The following is a 19,742-nucleotide window of genomic DNA, read 5'->3' as shown; positions in this document are numbered from 1 at the left end:
AGAATATTGGTAAAAATGGGGCATGGATTTCTACTGATGGGCTTGATGCAAAATCCCTGTTTTCCAACAACGGCCCCATGAAAAAGACAATGCCTCTGCTGCCTGGGTTTTGAAATAACATCAAGGGAGTGAGTAGCAGTGGGGCACATGCAGGACAGGGCTGCCCACTTGAGAACCAGACTAGAACAAGCTTTGTGGAGATGTCCTGTACATACAAACAGACACACAAGCGCAGTGCTGACAGTAGAAAATAGTAGTCTTTGGCTAAACCTTCTAATTTATAGGAAATGGTCTGAAGAAAAAAAACGAACAAAAAAAATGTTGTCAGCCTCTTAGATGTAACATTTACTTAGAAAAACAAGACCAGTATGCAGAACATGGTGCCTTTTAAGAAAGTTAATCTTCACTGCTCATAAATACAATTTTATGGTAATCACTGTGCTACCAGTCTTCCAGTATAAAATGGCATTGGTACAGTCTTACGTGTCCTTTGTTAGTCTTTTTAATTCACTGCAGTCTCTCAGAAAAGCTTTCAGGTATTTCCAATGCTGTAAAGGGGGCTAAAACAGTCCTGCACATAGGCACGCCATGGAACTAGGATGGCTACAAAAATCAGAGGTGACTGCATCATTTAAACACAGAATGTTGCAACCTGGATTACTGCTTGAAGCATCCTCTTGGAGACCCGCCATGTGAGAGGAATGTGTAGTAGATTTCCAAGTGATGAAACTTGTTTTCAAATAATCATGTTTCTTCTGATTGACATATTTAAATCACCATTTTCTCTAGGAAAATAATTATTCTGTGATTAGCTACTTTAGGTAATTACCAGTAAAATCTGCTTTTTCACTTCCAGTACTCCCTCTTCTTCTGAATTTTTAGATCACTTGTGCCTTTATTCAGGCTTCAACCAGCTTCATCTTTGTGGCAGTGTTCACTTAGCAAGTTGACTTCAGTATCTTGAGTTTTTTCCACTTGTCTAGCCACATGAACAATGCCTGTAGCAGTACAATGGACTGTGCAGTACAGGCAGATGAAGCACGCACAGTCTTACCACAGATCCTGGATGGGACTGGCATTCATGGCATCACACAGATGGCCATGATGAATCAAACCATTAATGCTTGCTGGTTTTCCAGTCTAGAAGAAAGCGGTGAAAATACATAGTCATGTAGCTCTTTCAAGACATGTCTTACTACACAGTCAGATGCCAAATGCTCATATTTCCAAACATCACAAGCAAAGCCCTTGTCTTTAAACTTTAATATACAGGACAATACCTTCCTTACAAGCAGACCTCTGATTTTCTACATTGGACCACTGTAGTGTATTATGTAGTGTCAATAACATGCCTGTGGCTTTCCTTTTTTGTTAAAGGTAAAAAAGTTGAGGTCCCAGAGAACAGCAGTGAAAATCCCAGGATGTCAGACTAACACTGGCCACTGACAGCATCTGCTGCATTGAAGGAAATCTGCGTGGGGCTCATCTGCTGCAGCTGAGGCATCCTTGCTTCCAGCGGCTTGTCGCTCGCCGACTGCATCGTCTGGTTCCTCTTCCGCAGCATCTGTCCAATCCCCATCATAGGGAATCTGCCTCTGCTTTTAACACAGTTAGGGCTGCCCAAGGGATTGTTGGAAACCAGCTGAGTAGGGGACACTGCTTCTTCCTTCGCTTTTTCTTCATACGTGAACGAGACTTGGGTGGGGTGGATGGGGGACGTACTCCCTGGCTGAAAAAGCGGGGACAGTGTCCTTTCACTTGAGCTTTTGTAAGGGAAGTTCATTGGTGAGCCTAAAATCCTGTACTGATGAGAGGGGGAAACCTGGTCTGTTTGGTCCTCTCTGTCAACCGACTCGAAGGAGTGCACAATATTCAGGATGAGAGGAGAGTCCTTTGCCCGGCCCCCGATCCGGGCTGGCTCCTGCTGTGGAGACTCCTGCCTCTTGAGGAGCCGAGGGGTTCTGGGGGGTGGCTGCTGGACTTCAAGGTACTCCAGAGAGCTGGAAGTGACACATCCTGTCTTGGTTGCCAGGGGTTCATGGAAAGGGCTCACCCCACCGCTGGAGTCTGCAAAGCAATCAGAAAAGGGACCAGAAGAGCCAATTGCATTTAGCAGCACTGCCTCTTTTGCCTCACGGCAGACAGCATCCAACATCATCTTTAACAAATTTTAGAAGAGCGTGACAAATGCACTAGCTAAAACAAATGGTCTCAGGGATCTACTCAGAACCTAATTCCCTGACTCCCATTTGATACTTACGTTGTTGTTTCACGGGTAATTTATCTGCCACTTTCCTCAAAGGCAGGAAGAGTGCTTAAACTCAGTAAGACAAGGACATGAAATGGAAAACCACAGATGTCTTCAGCTGTTTTTATTAATTATGTCCTCTAAGGCCATGTCTGAGAAATCTCACATTTCTCCTTTCTTAGCAGAACTTTGCATGGTTTTAAGTGGGTCTGTGTACTATATTCACTCACATACCTAGAGATGCAGGGGACAACAGTGAGCTAATTCCTAATGCCCTGCATTGCCTTTTGGAAAAGAATCTGCTCTTGGTTTCACACATGTAAATACGGAGTAGCCAGATTCAGGCAGTTCCAGTTGGAACAGATTTGCTGCATTGACTTCAATGAGAATCTTCCTTCAGCAAGGACTGAATATAATTGAACAATCTTTGCAGGATTTGGTCCAATAAAGCAAAACAACTCATGGAGAAGATCTGCTCAGTTTCTACAGGATGCTGCCACTCCCTTATGCCAAGCTAAGTGCAAGAAAACACATTTTGCTGCCTTTATGGAAAGCTCTCCAATGAGCCACCTTTGCTAGGTTGCCCCTAATTGGAAGAATATCAGATGGGCAGTTAATCACTGTTCACAGGTTCCCTCGGTCACAAATCATCTAAGAGGGAAATAAAATAATTTAGGTCTGCCAGCCCTCATGTCACAGCCACAAATCTCACATGTGTTTCTTTTGAAAAGGGTGACTATGGTCTTGCCAGGGGTTGAGACCTAAATGGGTGCACAGGATAAAATCACACTGAGAACTGTTTGGAAAAAATGTTTGGGGAAAGCAGACCAGGTTTAATTTCATTAAATTTTTTTCCAAAATGGGTCAAAATTATATGACCATTTAATTTAAGAAGTGTCAAAACATAGCTTCCATAAGCAGATAAATGCATTAGCTGAGATCCGAATGCTTTTGAGGTTTCAGTTCAAAAAAGCAGGGAGAAACCTAAAGAGGAAAAAAAACGACCCAAGTCTGCTTGCCCCTGTATCTCCCTCCCAAAAGAAATGAGGATATGGACAAAATGAGCATTTTTAAAAGTTTTTTTACATTTTTCAGATGAAGTATTTCCCATTTCTCTCCAACTCAATGGATCACTGCTACCTTGCAGCAGCGGTGCTTGTGCTGCCAGATGAACATCATTTTGACATTTTTTTTAGGTAGAAAACATCAAATGATAAGTTTTCCAAGCCACCATTCCAAATAACACCCTGACACACAGTAAGCATTTTACATCACTGTATTTCCCCACACTCCCTCCCCTTGTTTAGTTTCCTCACTTAACATCCAGCTATGTCACCTTCCTGCTCCTCCGTGTCTCCTGTCCACATGTTCAGTAGTGACATCCCACTTTCCCACTGACTCCCCTTTTCCTATACTTCTTCCTTCTGCCTCCTTTTGTGAGCAGCTCTCCCCCATCCTTCCCAGGCTGTCTCCTACCTTGTGTGATTAGTGCTCTGCTCTCCTTTTGCTGTCTGAGATGTGCTGGGGTTGGCAGTCCCACCTGAATTTCTTCTCAGCTATTAAATTCCCCTTCCTCCACCATCCCCTGCTGCACCTGCTGCACACTACTTCTCCCAAGGATGCCCCATTACTGGCATTCTCCTCAGGATCAGGGATTTCTTCCTGTGCTGCCCCTTAGTTCCCCCTAAGCAAAGCACATTCCTTGGTAGGAAGAAGCTTGTCTACCAGCTTTGGCTTGTAGTGATCTGGGGTGGGTGTTGATGCTTTGAAAATGCCAGTATGAAGTGCAGCTGATTTTGTATAAATATGTATAAACAGGGAAAGAAAGCTTTTTTTAAAACACTGTGGGAATTCTATCAAACAAAAAGAGAAGTAAAAGTGAGCACTCATGACTGCTGAACATCACGGTTTCCTCAGGACTTTTCATTCAGTGTTTGACTATGTTATCCACTCCTCTTTCCCATACCACCTACAGAGCAGACAGTGAGTCCAAGCCCACGACTACTTACAAGCAAACACAAAGCACAACGTGCAAAACCACTGTCATTAACACCACACATGCCCACACATGCACATGCACACAGGGACACACCACTGGCATTTCTCCCTCTGACCTTTCTCCAAACCTCCAGCCTTGGTGACTTTCCGGTCCTTCAGCAGAGCCTTGGTGTTCTGTATCTGTGAGATAAGACAGGAAGAAGGCTGTCTATATGAAACTGGACTTTTCTCTGTTTTCTTTGGGAGCTGACGGTGAAGACTTTCCCCTTTCTTTTCTTGTTCTTTGAGTTTTTTGTCCTTTAAGTTGTAAAACAAACAAGAACAATTTGGTTTACTTAAGGGAGGTTTAAATGAACCCTAGACTTAAAAGCACAGCACTTACCAAAGCCAAATTAAAACCTATACAAGGAACTTACCCTGGCTACTCAGAATGACTAAAACTTCCATGCCTGATGGATCTGTTTGACATGATTTCATGGCTCCCATCTGCTCTGACATTCACGCAGTGTGGAGGTTGGTTTTGGAAAATAAAGGAAAAGGAAAGCTTTCTCCTCAGAGGCCATTTGTCCTAGGAGACCACATTGGAGCAAGCTCCTCCATACCTGAAATTTGCCTCAGCTATTTAAGCACTAAAAAAAGTCTTCCATTTCTCTTTACTGCACTTCCTCTGCCATTTGAAAAGGTGAGCTGCAAAGCTTCAAACAAGTTTAAACTCTTTGAGTCAGTTATCCTCTACCTGAAAAATATCCAGAGGAATGCGGTCCTTGTGTTCACAGCAAGCATCTCTGCAACTGCACAAGACATGGGAGGTGGAGGGAGAAACTCCTGACCCAACCATCCACTGACCCCTAACTCCTTCTCATGGCAGTGAAGGCAGCTGAAGGTAATACTGCAAGCACATACATCCTAAAAGACAAGTCTGAACTCCAGTGACAATGGAGGAAAAAATGGAACCTGGGAGTGGGATTCTGAAGAGGAATCCAATTTTCGAAGCACTGTTCTACAGTGAAATACATTTTTCAAGGTGAAGCACTACGTACAGCAAGCTGTGTAACACTCTCTAGCCGCCACTGATTTCAGGGGGAGCCAGAAGTCCTATTTCACTTCTAAAAACAGGGGCATCAAATTTGTGGTCCATATTTTGCTATCCCTCAAAGACCTCAAGAATCTCTCAGCTTTCTGGAACATATCTGAGTGGTTTTGTTTTAGTTGTCAAACTCAAAGAATAATAGAATGGGTTGGGTTGGATGGGACTTTACAGATTACCTACTTCCAACCCCCCTGTCATGGACAGAGACACTCCCACTATACCAGGTATTTGCTTTGGGGTTGATTTTTTCAGAGGGGCAACTATGTGGCATTCTTTGTGTGGTTATAATTCTCATTTAAGTAGCACATTTTGCTGCACCTTATTGAAAAGTCTTGTAACTACAAGCCTATTTTTTAAAAAAATGCAGCAAAAGTCCTTCATCCAATTATGTGCTGTAGTTTTCCTGGTAATAATGCACTAACCAAAGGCTGGCTCTCTTGGTGATTTTGCTTTGAAAGTTCATTGACATGAAGGCTATTGAAACCCTAAAATGCAAGGTAACTTGCAAACATATGAGAGAAGGAAAGAAAGATGCAGAAGACAGCTTGGGTCTTCCACCAAACAGCTCGGGAGACATACTAAGACAACTAAGAGGAAAATAAATGCACAGAATCTGTTTTGATGATTCCCAGCTCAGACAGAGTTCAGACCCCTGCACAGACAGCATCTGAGCACCACTGGGCTCATTAACCTTTGAATTTTCAGGAATTACGGAGTCGGAAGGCAGAGCTTCAGTGAATCATGAACTGAGGTTTTTACCTCTCAAGAACCAGAGCTCTGTGAGCTCCTCACTGTCCTCACCTCAGTCTCCTTTTGCATGAGTTTCTTGTCCCCAGTCTTCTTATCCTCTCCACTTTATTTCCCTTTAGCAAGCTAAAGCTGGCTAAGCCTTCCACAGAAACAAATAAATTGTGGAACCATCATCACTTTGTTTGTGTGATATCTCTTCTTTCACCTTATGTCTTCCTCCTTGCATTTAGAGGCAGCAAACACCTCTGTCATGGAATATTTAATCATCCCTGCCTGTGTTGTGCTTGGAATGATGCAACATTTGATCTGTCCCAGGCACTATCTTGGCAAGCACAGTCACTATTGATGATGATGAAGTAATAACAACAGCAGCAGTAATAACAACACTGCTGTGTGAATAACACCTTGCAATAATAGAGACAGTGGGAGCTGTACAGTTAATTTTAAGCCCACCAGACTGGTTTTACTCTCGAGGCTCTGAAGCTGTTGTCAAGTTCAGCAGAGATTGGGCTCTATCGAGTTGTTTTTTTTTTAAAGGTACTTGTGAGGAAGACACCAAGTTCTGACTATACCAGCCCTAAAGGAGACAATCAAGGCTTTCCTCTATTTTGGATAGGCGAGGGAAGAATTTGCACGTCATTTGCTAGAGCATCTGTCAGAATGCAGGACTTCTCAATTCCGAGATGTTTTTAGCCTAATGGTGCAAGAGTCAAGCTGCAGCTCCTCATCGCTCTGCTCTGAGACACCTGACAAGTGCCCCTGACTTTGCCTTCCCACTGCTTTAATGTTTTATAAGCAGCAGTAACACAGTCATACCGCACAATTACAGCACCCAAGTAAAAGACAACCCATATATCCGATGCTAGCAATTAATTATTTTGCCTACAATTGATTAATTACAACTGATTAATGTTGCAAATAGTCTCATAAGAATTTTTAAAATTTATTAAGATCCCTTCTCTTACATGACATTTGTTGGAGGGGAAATGACCAAAATCCTAAACCCGCAAGGTGCCACATACTATTATATTTTAAAATTAAAGGAAGATTTTCTTCAGAGGAGGTATAAAAGTTCCCTTTTCACTGTACCATGCACAGCCATGTAATGGCATGCTGTCACACAATGCAGGAGTTGTACCGGTATGTTATACTTGAATAGGTTTGGCATTACATCATCCTCTGCTATTTCCTGTCCTGACCTCAACCCAAAAAACCTACTCTTAATCCTAGCAATGGATTTAGAAAGAAGATAAAGGGTGTTTGCCTTGGCAATGTCTGAAATAGTGATAAGACAGTAACATGAGTTCTGAAAAATTGCAAATTCTCTGAGTCCGAGCCCACTGGCTACACCGTAGGAGGCAAGTATCCCCAGAGCTGGTCCCCTAAATTCTCTGCAGGGACCACTCATCACATAAGACCCCTCCCAAAAGAAGAGAGTGAGCTGGAGAGAGAGAGGTTGCTGCCTCCTTCCCTCTTCTCTGCATCACCCATCCACCCCAAGCACCAAAATGGAATCAGCCTGCCAAACAGTCTGGTTATTCAGCACCCATGGCACCTCTCAGCACCCTCCGTCCCAGTGCACTAATCCCAACACCTCAGGTTAGGAAATCTCACGGAGAAGAGGGTCTGGACATGGACACAGCTTGAGCACCCTTCTTCCTGCCCCAGCTACAGGCAGTGCTGCTGCCAGGCAGCCCCTCACCCAAGGCAAAGCCCTAATTTCACATCTCTTCTGTGAGGTGGAAGAAATTCCATCAGCTGCTGAAGCTGAAGCTGACCAGCTCTCTCCCTGCTATTCCCATGGCAACACACAGATACACTCTCTTTGCAATGTTTGCCTAGGGACCAGTTCCTCCCAGTTCTCCTATGGAAATGGGGGCTGGTAAGGGGACTCTATCTACAGTTAAGACCCATCCCCGAGTTCTGGTGGTACCCTCTGATCCCAGAGTCATGAGAGAGAGACATTACTGGGGCTATGCTCCCATACACAGGAAGGCATTTTAGGAGAGATCATAGAACCATGGAAGGACTTTGGTTGGAAGGGACCTTTTAAGATTATCTAGTCCAATACCCCTGCAGGGAGCAGGGACATCTTTAACTACATCAGGTTGCTCAAAGCCCCACCAAGCCTGACCTTGAATGTCTACAGAGATGGGGACTCAACCACCTCTCTGGGCAACCTGTTCCAGTGTACCACTCTCAGAGTAAAGAACTTCATCCTAACATCCAATCTGAATTTACTCTTCCACTTCAAGACCACTGTCCTTCATCCTATCATTACATGCCCTCATAAACAGTCCCTTCCCAGATTTCCTGCAGGCCCTTCAGGTACTGGAAGCCTGCTGCTTGGTCCTTCTAGAGTCTTCACCTCTCCAGGTTGAACAACTCCAGCTCCCTCAATCTGTCTTCACAGGAGAGGTGCTCCAGCCCTCTGATCACTTCTGTGGACCCAGATGTCTGTCACAGCTACAAACAGCTGTAGCATCCTAGGGTCTGTATTCACCCATGTGTGCTGTCCCAACACAATAAGTGTAACACACCTATTGACTCATGTAAATACAGCTAGAGTGTTATGAACATGCTTTATATTCACCTATCCCCAGTCAGAACATGCTGCATTATTATTATTGTAGTGTCTGCACTGTGACTGCATCATGATAACTATTTCAAGAAAGAAATGACACCCTCTCATTTTCTGCTGGGACTAAGTCCAGGGAGCCTTTACTCCTGGAGTCACACAGCAGTGCTACTTTCAGTTTCCAATTATCCTTGCAGAACTCAAATACCAGTTCCCCTCTAAGAGCAGTGGGGGTTTCAGGACCACCACCAAACCAGCCCACATGTTTTTCTCTTGGCCAGAAATAGTGCACAGGCAGGCCTTGCTGCAGCCTCCCCTGCATGGGGTAGATACCCAGAAGCTGTGAGCTAATGGGCAGGGTGTGGCTCTCAGTCACTGCACAGAGGAGTGGCACCAACATCTGGAAGAAGCTGGTCCAGAGAGCATCAGGATGCACCATGCCACATCCACAGCATTCACTTCCAAGGACTTGCCAGGGGAAGGCTGCCCTGCAACAGCTTGAAGTAAACTGTAAAAGAGCATTTTGAAATATCATACTCACTGAGCCTACCCACTGCTGATGTGTTTTAGGTCAGGTGGTTTTTGAGTTATGTATGAAAAGAATGGTAAGTACTTTGCCCTGATATTTCCATCTGGCTTGCAGTTCAGATTGCCTTGCAAGCAAGACTTTAAAATAAACAAAACCAGCCATCATACAAATCTGTCCCTGCAATTAGATCATCCCTACAGTGCCGAAGAGTAGCTTTTGAATTAGGTATACTCTTCAGGAATACTGCTCTTTGTGTTGGTAGGTAGGACACGGCCCATACTACTATTGTAATTATAGTGCTTGGCAAAGAATCAGCCAGGGAAATAAAATCCAGCCATGAAAAGACTCCTATTATCTGATACGTACTCTTTTAATACAATTTTCCCTCTTTATTTGCAGTCGTAATTACAGGAGACCAATACAGCAAAAGGAAACCTGGTTAAAACTTTCTCTGGCCAAAGGAAGTCACTCATGATGCAGTGCATCATGATGCTCTGCATCACTTCTGCTAGGAAGCAAGCAGTAGTAACCTGGGCTGAGTTTTGTGCTAACACAGTTTCACTATTTTTGGTAGTCAAGACAGTGTTGGCTCAGGACACCAGCAACAACATCAGGCAACCAGGGAGGGACACCCTGACTGTCACTAAGCTCTCTGTTCTACACCAAGGTGCTGGTACTCAAGGCAACAGTTACAGGTTTCTTACAACACCAGCAACTTGCACCCCAGAATGAAATTAGAGAGCCCCCTGAAGAAGTCTGTTATTATTTTGTACTTCTATTTTGTTCATAAAAGCTTTACACTTCCACTCCAGGGGGTTGATATTTATTCCTTCAGAAAGAAATCGAGGCAAATTTCTTTCTGCACAGGCAAGACCACAGGTCTTTTTTTTCTCCACAGGTCCAGAAACCCATTGCCTTAATCACAATCACCAGGGAGCCTCAAATTCAGTCTGCTATCCAAGTGCCTTAATGAGTTTTCATGAACTTTACCTCATGGGAGTCTTTATTTGCCTTGTATTTTTCTATCTGGTATAATTGGTTCTTGTGGCAAATACTGTCCTGGCCTTCAGATTTCTGTGGAGAGAAAAAGCACAGAAAAGTAAAGTACTTAAGATAACTAGAGAAAACTAACGTCAGTTACTGCTTAATGGACCATATCCAGTCTTGACCTTCAGTGGAGATGCATCAGCTTACAGAGATGGTGCATTTGGTCCATTACATTTCAAATATCATTGATGGCATCATCATTAAAACAAGCTTGCTAAAAAAATAGGAAAATGAAAAAACTAAGAAGCTACTGTCAGATCAGAAGGCTGTTGGACATAGTTTTGCTAAGATTCAAACACATTAAGAAGAAAACTCCATAGGCATCTATGTGGAGAGGCCCAGGAAAGAGAGTGTGCACCTTGTCTTTGTGCACCGTGCCCATCCTAGCACTCAAGCAAGTACCATGCAAAGTGTGGCTGAAGAGCTGAGATCCCCTGGATGTACAAGGAAGGGTAATGTGATGCAGCAGACTCCTGCCCCAGAGAAAGCTGCTGTGCAAACCCTTCAGCAGGGTTTCTGACACCCAAGCCATACCCAGCCGGGGGCATGGGAGGTCGGCAGGAGATTAGGGATTTCATATTTGTATTATATCTCATGTAAAACTTTCCACTATGTTTCCACTTTAAAAAACAACACAATTTTAATGGCTCTTAAGCTTCCTCTTGGTTTTCTGAATGAAATTACATTGCATTATTGATATTTCAAGAAGCAGAATTATCTCAACATATGGACACAGTTCAGCACAAACCACAAGTAAGGCTCTGCATGACAAGTTTGCTTTCTGTAGGGTTAACTGCCTAGACAGGAGATCTCCTCTGGAAACAGGGACTCACCAGATGTAAAGCTCTCAGCAATTACCTCTGAAACCTGGGGAATACTTACCTGAAATGCTGTCATTAGTTTGCAAGGAATACTTCCCCTTCATGGCTACTGCAAAAAAATCAGTAAGCAGTACTTACCCTAAGGCTTGCCAAGTAGCGCTCCAATTTCTTATTAAGTAGAAAGTAGATGGCAAGTGTGTGACTCGCCCTGTTTGAGAGCACAGTGTTGATGACATCGCTGTTCTTGTAGCCAAGCTTCTCAGTCATATGGAGCAGGACACTTTGGCTGAGGTCCTCAAGGTGAATCCTGCACAAAGAGAGAGGCAGAACACATTCTTTGGACCATCCTGCCAGTGAAAGCTCTCTCATAGGTGGGACATAGCTGAGTGTAAAGAAGAGGTCTGAAAAGCTCAGTAACAGGGGAGTGATTGGCATGGAAAGGGCAGGCTGTCTGGAAAACACAGGAACTGTGGGAAGCTGTGATAGATGAATGAACAGCACCTTCCCCACCATGTCCCATCCTGAGACGAAATGGCACCACGATGCTCAGGATGCAGCCTATTGTTACCCTACATCTGACCAATGATGGCTGTCAGGATCATCCATCTGGCTTTGAATAAAAAAAGGTAATATCCAACTCAGGTAGCTACCTTTGACTTTCTGAAATTACTCTTTCCTCGTAATCAAACACCACTGCATTCAGTTTCACTCCTTACCTATTGCACAATATTCGTGCACTGAGCAGCTAGGGAATTCCATGCTGAAGAAAGGGGATGCAGGGATGCAGCAACTCTCAAAATGGTAAAACTGCTGCTATATTCATGTCAGTCAAAAGCACAAGACAGACTTATGCATTTGCTCTTCTATAAAGTCTACAATGGACTGAGAAATTAAATGAGAAATTAAATACAGCAGCCTTGTGGATATGGCAAAGCATCTTCTCAGTCTAAAATTAAAACCAGATTTTCCAAAGAACTCTGCTCCTATTTAGACTTCTAAATGTGCTAGCCAGCTTCCAGATGAACCTGTCAGCTCCTACCCATCTCTAAAGAAATGCTAGGTTTCTAAAGGATATTCCTTACTCCTAATAGTAAGCCTAATATCTGGCTAAGGCAACTTAGGGGAACTTAGGTTGAGGACTTTTTCACAACCTATCTTCCTCCTCCCAAAGGACCATTCTCTGGTTTTCTCACTCCTGTTCTCTTGTCTCCCTGTCCTGTGCACCTGTGATGCAAGGAATGGTCAGACAGCAGTCTAGGTCTGATATAGATGATTTAGACAAGATGTAAAACAGTCTGGAAAATCTCAAATAACTCTTTTCCTTTACTTGGTGTGCTTATTAACATTTGCTCTGCACTAAGGAATGCTTGGCATTGGATTTTTATTTTTTTTTAAAGTTCAAAAGCAAAACTTATCTTGGTCATTGCCTGTTAAAGAATGTGGATAGCAAAAGAAATTCAAGCATTTTCTACTTGAAGTGCTCAGCAAAATGGGCATTTTTTGCTTCAGGGAATGTCTTTAATAAAAACAAACTTATAAAAAGCCTAGGAGAATATTCTCCTGAAAATGCAGTTTCTGCAACTTTTCCTCCTTATCTCCATGCTCTCCTTTTTCCTACCAAGATCTTGTTTTGAGAGCAATGGGTGCTATGTCCAAAATCATGAAAGTGCACTGCAACAACGTAACACAGTTTCTTGTTTGTTATAAAAAGCACGACTGGGAGAGGAACTGTTTTTTCCTTGAAAATTCAGTAATGGATTTTTTCGTACTTATTATGATGCAGCTCACCCACATTTGCACGCTAACAAAAACTTAAGAGCAATTCTGTCAAAGCTGACTCAAGTGGTACTTTTTGAGGCAAGCTCAAAAGGACTCCAGTCATGTCTTTAAATATTACAAACTTCAGTGTTTTCCCTATAGGATTCCAGTGTGACAAATTCCAGACAGGTCAACCCTAGGGCATCAACTACTTAAACTAAAGAAACGCTATCAAAAAAATTAAGTGAAAGAACGAATCTCTATGGATTTTGTTCTTTACTGCATCACATAAAATCTGAATTCAGATAGGAGTTTCTCCTTTTTTCTTGTTTTCAGACCAAATGGAAAGAAAAGCACTTCAGTGAGAAAGAAAAAAACCCAAACAACTGTTTTTTTCAATAACAAGGCATAGCATTCCACATTGATACTCCCTTTAGAAGTGCTTATAATAGGAATGGATTATTATCATTACCATATACCCATACATGCATGAGCAAGCATATGCCCTCTCCATGGTTTGTCACTTAATTTTCTTCTGTTTTTCCATTTGTTTCAATTGCCTTGAGGAGGGAATGATTAACAGGCACCTCATAAATAAAGAGCATTGCACAGCTTTTGTGCCTAACAGAGGCTGGCCTCTTCTCAAAGTCACCCACCTAACTACACCAATGAGCAGACCCTAGAAGGGATGCTTGCACCACAACCTGAGTAAAGCCTGACAACTGCAGGCTAAGAAATCAAAAACAGAGACATGAAAATGTACCTACAAATGCAAAATAACCATGAAAGCCCATTCAAACACGATTTCTTTTTTCTTTTCTACAAATCAGATGATGCACACAGAAAGAGAATTCAATTACCCATACAGCTTTCAGTTACACTTAGATTCACTTAACAGATGCCACATTCTGTAGATTGATTAGACTCATTATGACAGTGATTTCATTAGCTTAATGACTCACTTAGTTTACACTCGTTTTCCCTTTCTTTACCATACAGTGCTCATATGTACCATACTTCAGTAAAGTCCAGTGCAACATGGAAACTCAGATTTCCTTTCATGGATAAAATGTTACTACACAAATTAACTCAACCACCCTTAACTTTGGGCCAGTAGCATCTATATAATGTGTCTGCCTGTTCTTGTTCATATTCCTTGCAAAGCAATTGTTCACAGAGGGCATCTTTAGAGTCAGTCTATGTAAGTCTGAGGACTGCAGAGAGTTAGCCTCACATTTGCCCTCCCCATTGTCCATCTAGTGATGCCTCCAGGCATCCAAGCTGCTCAACATCTATCCAACCATACTGTGAGAGTGGGAAATCTGTTAATCTCTTCAGGTCAAACAAAATCATAGTCACAGCAATTCTCCACAATACAATAATTGAAAGTCAGGACCCTGCCTCTGGAAGGGAAATGCTTGCAGCTAAATTAGCAATTCTCTGTCAATGCAGAGAGAAAAGGGAGATGACTCAGGTAGGAGCCCAGACAATGTGGGCTGCAACCTGTAAGCCAGCTAACAGCAATGTCAAAGGGAAAGGTCTCAAAAAATTCTTGAAGATTCAGGGGTCACAATGATTTTCTGTGCCTAGGTCTCAACATGATCAAGTGGTGGAAGTACTCATCACCTGCTTCAGTAGTAAGGTGGGTGTCTCAGGTACCTCTTAGCCTCACAGGAGTTGGAGACCTGGCGCTGAAACATATCCTGCTAGGAGTGGAGCAGAAGGGAAAACAGGCACTCTCACCAGCAAAGCTGTGGCCTGGGCTGAATGCTGAAGGCTGGCTGTAAGCATAGCTTAAAGATGCACGACAATGACACAAAGGCTGCTCAACATCAAACTATCTTTGGGTGGAGGACAGCAGTTCAGCCATTCAGACAAAAGCGAGTTGCCAAGCCCTTAGGCAAACACTATATCTGGTATATGGCAACTGAATTAACTGTAGGGGAGAAGTTAGGATCTTCACTCAGGGACTCCCCTCTCAGCAGGAAATTGGGGCACCTTCAAATTTTAAGCACAAAAAATTGGTTTTAAGTTGCTGTCTTTGCCTCAGTGTTCCTTAAGATCTTGGCCTGCAAGCTCTAACTCCTATAGTGAATCCTCAGCTGGTACTAGACTATGCATGAGACACAGCTGGAGGGCTTTGATATGGGAAAAAGGTTTTATCTGATCAAATACATATATATATATATCTATATATATATATATATGTCTAGGTGGGTTGCCTGAGGCTCCATTTACAATAACTGGAGAGGGATTTGGATCTCCTGGGCAAAATGTTATCCTATTGCAGAATCAAAAAGTCAGATGAATAATTCTATGAAAAGTGCCCTTATTTCTCTTCATTGACTGTAACGAGAGACCAGGCTGGATGGGTCATGTGTTGACTCTACATTGCAGATGTCTGAGGTCAAGCAAGATTGTTTTCTTTAACCAAAGTGGATCACAAGTATCTTTCTTTTTTCTCCTAGATGGTTGTTTGACTGACTATGAAACTTTTTCTCTGTTTGTATTAATTTATCCATTCAGCGTTGAACAGGTATTCATGATCAACAACCAACAAAGCAAGATCTTTAAACTCTGACCTCTCTCACCTGGGTTTTCATATTTACCTAATCCACAGAACCTCATACATGTATGACAAAACAAGCATAATATCATAGCTGATGTCACTCATATCTGTTCCAAGGTCTGGAGCCATTCAGTCATACAATCTGCACCCCAGACCCTTCTGCAAATAATGTATCTATGCCAGCTTCTAATTTAAGGTGGGGTTTTTTTACCAGTTCAATCAACAATATTTAATGTAATTAAAACATTACAGTCACAAAAGCAATCCCAGAAGATGCAGTGGGATGCTGTCACACAAGGAATAAAATTTCAGTGCCAGAGACATTTACTTTTAAAGGGATATACACCCTGGCAGGCTTTCTCCTTTTTTTTGCACAGTACCTGTTTGGATATGTGACATTAGGTGGTGCTCTCCCAGGGTAATTCTCATTAAGCCATCGATTCGCAAGTGCTTGCTGGATGTTTGGTCTCTTTGCAGGATCTGGCTCTAGTAGAGATCGTAGAAAGTTTACGGCCGCTGTGAAGAAATCAAGAAAAACAACAGCTATGTCATATACTTTATGATGTAACATGGTAGCTGAGTTACTACAGGTGTGTAGCCTGACCGAGAGTATACTAAACCTTATGGTACATTCTAATGTTCTTGAGAAAAAGGAAAACCCAATAAAGTAAGTAAAATAAACAATGATTCACAGTGATTTATAGTGTCATAAAGGAGAGGAGAAAAAGCACCTTTTGTTTCAGAGGTTTTGTTTGAGGTTTCCAAGCAGTTAGCTAAAACTTATCTTTTGTCTGAGGACAAGAGGCTGATGTCAGGTCAGAGGCAAATCACTCCATCTGTACTTAAAGTAGAAGGAGATAGACTGCGGGTGAGTGGAGGGGAGGGATGCAGAGTTGGGGGGGAAGACATGGAAAATTGGCTCCCCTTGACATCCTAAGGACAAATTCTCTCTTGGTTTCCATCCAAGCTACAATCAGTTGCAGGAGGTTTTAGCCAAATTAAAAGAGTACAGTAAAATCACAACACTTCCTTCATTCTCTTTGCAGATACTGAACCTTTAACTTTCAGTGACATTCAACCATCCCTCAGGAATTTCTTGCAAAAACCCAAGAAAGTACTTTTCTGATATGTTTGGAGTCATGTGCTTCTTATATGGTTAGGAGCACTGAAATCAAGTGATTTTTAAAAAGACTCACAAAAAGTGCATATCTGAGCTGAAAACAAACTCTGTTTTGACTAGGTCTAGTCTTTATTCCTCATATTACCAGGGCCGGATTCAGTTTATCAGCTACAAGATAGTAGAGTTAACTGTCTCCTACAATTCCCTTCATGAAAGATAAAGAAACCTACATCTGGGAAAATTAAAATTGGAATTATTTTGTAGAGGACATACAGTCAAGTAAGATCATGCCGAATTAGTCCCAAATGAAGTCAATGGCAAGTGAGAAGCAGAAGTGATGACTGCAGCAGAGGTTTCACCAGGTCAGATGGGCAGAACCGTGGGGACTTTTTACCACCTTCTGCCATAGCAGAGCCATGGTTGCCCTCCTGCACTCTCCTGAGTGTGTCGTGTCTACTCCTCTCCTTGCTGCCCTGGGCAGTGACAGCCCAGGACCACTGTGGCACATCATAGTGGGATGCCTGCTCTGGGCAAGCTGCAGTACAGCCTTGCTAACAGAGTTACTTCATCTCAGTGCAGGCAACCCAGACCCCATAAAAGCTTGTGATACAGAGCAGATCAAGCTGCATGTGCTAATACCTCAATGCTAGAAAACTGAATTACAAGCCAGTTGCTCACATTTGGCTTTAGAGGTGTTTGGTCTGACCACCACAGCATGCATACAATCCATGCCCTCTGTTCTGAAGCAAAGTAGCAGTGATGTCCCTTCTGCACCAGCAGTAGAGTGAAACCTTCATGAATCCCCACTCCCATATGCAACTTAAGGAGAAGAACATTCCTGCCATGAAGCCATGATGTCCACATCTGAAAAGGGCATACACCTAGGTACAGGCATACACCTCGGTACAGTGTACCTGGGCATACCTAGGGACAGTGCTGCTGCCCTCCACAGATTCACATTTATAAGGCTGCTGCCCTCCTTCATGTTTGCCTGGGCGCTCTCCTCAGCATTTTTTTTATTATTATTATTCATTTTTATTTTTCTTTTTTTCCTTGAGCTTACCTGCATCACCCCACACACAGTATGGGAAGGGATGGCTGGGCTGATGCACCAGGCCAGGGTGGGTATCAGGGAGGGAGGCTTTATCCCCAACTAAATTAGAGTTACACACAATTGTTGCTGGCTCCTACAGTCTGGGTAACCTCAGTGTTCTACATCCTGCAAAAAATCAACTATCAGCTGGAGGGGGCCCTGAGAGGCTATCAATTTCACTGCAGGCCTACTGTCAAAAAGTTAGTATGTGGAAGAAAGAGAATTCTGATCATGTATTTACTGGTTCAGTTAAGCATCAACTGCTGCTTTGTTTTTTTTTCCTAAGCTCTGTCTTCACAAATTGCTGATTTATTTGAGATACTTTAATATTTAATATTTGAGATACTTTAATATTTTGAGATACCTTCCCACCATTTTTTGTTTTTTCTTATGACAGCAATATTGCAGCAACAGCAGGTAACCCCACATCCAGGTTCATAAACCTGCTGGAAGCTGATGCTGTGGCTGCTCTCCACATGCCCCGAGTGCCTCCCGTGATGCCTCCCTGGCACAGAACCCGCTGTTAGGACAAACAACAAACCCCTTGTTCTTCCATCTGATCTCCTCTTTCTCCAGTACTTCCCTCATCTCAGAAATCACATGCATCCCATGGGTTTACAGCAAAGTAAATAACCTTTTCCCAATCTAACAACCTCCTGTCCATCACGACCACCTTTAGTTCCCACAATATCCCTGAAATATTTTATTTATTTATTTATTTATTTTTCCCCCACATCCTGGGCTAAAGAAAACTAATTAAATGAGGCTTGTGAAGCGCCACAAAAATAACAGATCTAGACCTGGAATGACTAATTCTGTATAAAGGATTCACCCCTGGTGAGGCTCCCAGGCCAGCTGGACCCAGGTGACATGGAGCAGATGAGAAAGAGCACCTTAGCCACTTTGAGCTGCCAGATGGTACTGGAAGAAGATAAGCCTTTTCCACTTAGTCCCACGGCTGTGAGATTTAAAAAATAACTCTCCAGGAAGCAAACACAAAGTTGTCCAATTGATTTTTGGACCCGTTGCACCTGAAGCTATTTTTCCTGCTGCACTAAGCAGGCTGGTGAACAAAGGCTGCTGTGAACCATCCCATGGGCCTCATTTTGTGAGGCCTCATCTACGATTTGCTCAAGGACAGCACTAATCTGATTACCTGGTGACCTTCACTCAGTGGAATTTTGTTCCTGTGGTGTAATTTTTAGTCAAACTTTGCTCTTTTGACAAATGAGAGACCAGCATCATGAGACACTGCATCACTCTCCTAACTTCCTTGAGCATACTGAGCTCAGTGATGATAAGAAACAGTGGCTTCAGGGGGGATTACAAGAACTCTTGCTCTCTTCATCTTCCTCACCATGAATGAAAACAGCTTGGTGTCTTGCTTATACTGTGAGGGCCAGCCTGGCTAAAATCAGGTGTACAGGTGTTGTTTACAAAACCAGCTGGAGAAAGGGCAATGAGGTCATTTCACAAGCCATGAGCAAGGCCCACTTAATAAAATCCTCCCTCTACACTACAAAAATAGGCAATGCCTCTTCTTAATATCTCTACTTCATTTCTCTTCTGCGGAAGAAAGACCATGAACCATGAAATGTTGGATCCTTGAGGTCCTTCCCAATATGGCATTCTATGAACACAGAAAAGTAATAAATTGAGGATAAAAAAGGAACGTGTAAGAGGTGAGTGCCAACTTCCTGGACAACTAAACTCTGCTCACCTAAAATCAATAATCAGATAGCTGTGTTGCTTAAGAAGCTTAATGAAAAATGGTTTCCTAAATGGGAAAATCAAACACTGATTCCAAATTTTCCCTGTTGCTACACAGTTGCTTAGCGTGCTCAAGGTCACCCAGCGTTTTAACTAATACAAATATAGCATACACTTGCTCAATGATAAGACTGTCTACTTTATGATGGGACTGTGTTTCGAGTAACTGTGAAATTAAATATTAAACAACAATGTACTGAAAAGGCAAAACAGGCTCCTGCAAAAAATGTCTATAGGTGAATATACAGAAAAAGAAAATATGATTAAAGAAGAAGATCCATAAACCTAAGAAGTTAACAAACACAACAACTGGTAGAGCAGAGGAGCAGAGTTTCCACCTACTGACCCAGAGCCAGAACAAATGTCATGTT

The 19,742-nt window shown here is 42.7% G+C and overlaps 1 protein-coding gene across 2 annotated transcripts in view; it reads right to left on the bottom strand.

Annotated features, from left to right (window-relative positions):
- Nucleotides 1-1,077: 1,077 nt before the first annotated feature.
- Nucleotides 1,078-19,742, bottom strand: part of HUNK (hormonally up-regulated Neu-associated kinase) — a 57,092-nt gene continuing 38,427 nt past the window's right edge. Inside the window, exons 6-10 of one of the 2 annotated variants that reach the window (XM_030469353.1) lie at nucleotides 15,769-15,904; nucleotides 11,200-11,368; nucleotides 10,184-10,267; nucleotides 4,363-4,543; nucleotides 1,078-2,067 (exon numbers count right to left, since the gene is read on the bottom strand). In XM_030469353.1, coding sequence (XP_030325213.1) covers nucleotides 1,430-2,067; nucleotides 4,363-4,543; nucleotides 10,184-10,267; nucleotides 11,200-11,368; nucleotides 15,769-15,904 — 1,208 coding nt within the window. In that variant the 3' untranslated portion in view covers nucleotides 1,078-1,429. The remainder of the gene's footprint in view (nucleotides 2,068-4,362; nucleotides 4,544-10,183; nucleotides 10,268-11,199; nucleotides 11,369-15,768; nucleotides 15,905-19,742) is intronic. The other variant, XM_030469352.1, reaches the window with a different exon arrangement.

Source organism: Calypte anna, chromosome 1 (genome assembly GCF_003957555.1).
Source record: "Calypte anna isolate BGI_N300 chromosome 1, bCalAnn1_v1.p, whole genome shotgun sequence".
In the NCBI taxonomy this organism is placed as follows: Eukaryota; Metazoa; Chordata; class Aves; order Apodiformes; family Trochilidae; genus Calypte; species Calypte anna.
This window is presented reverse-complemented; position numbering and strand designations above follow the sequence as displayed.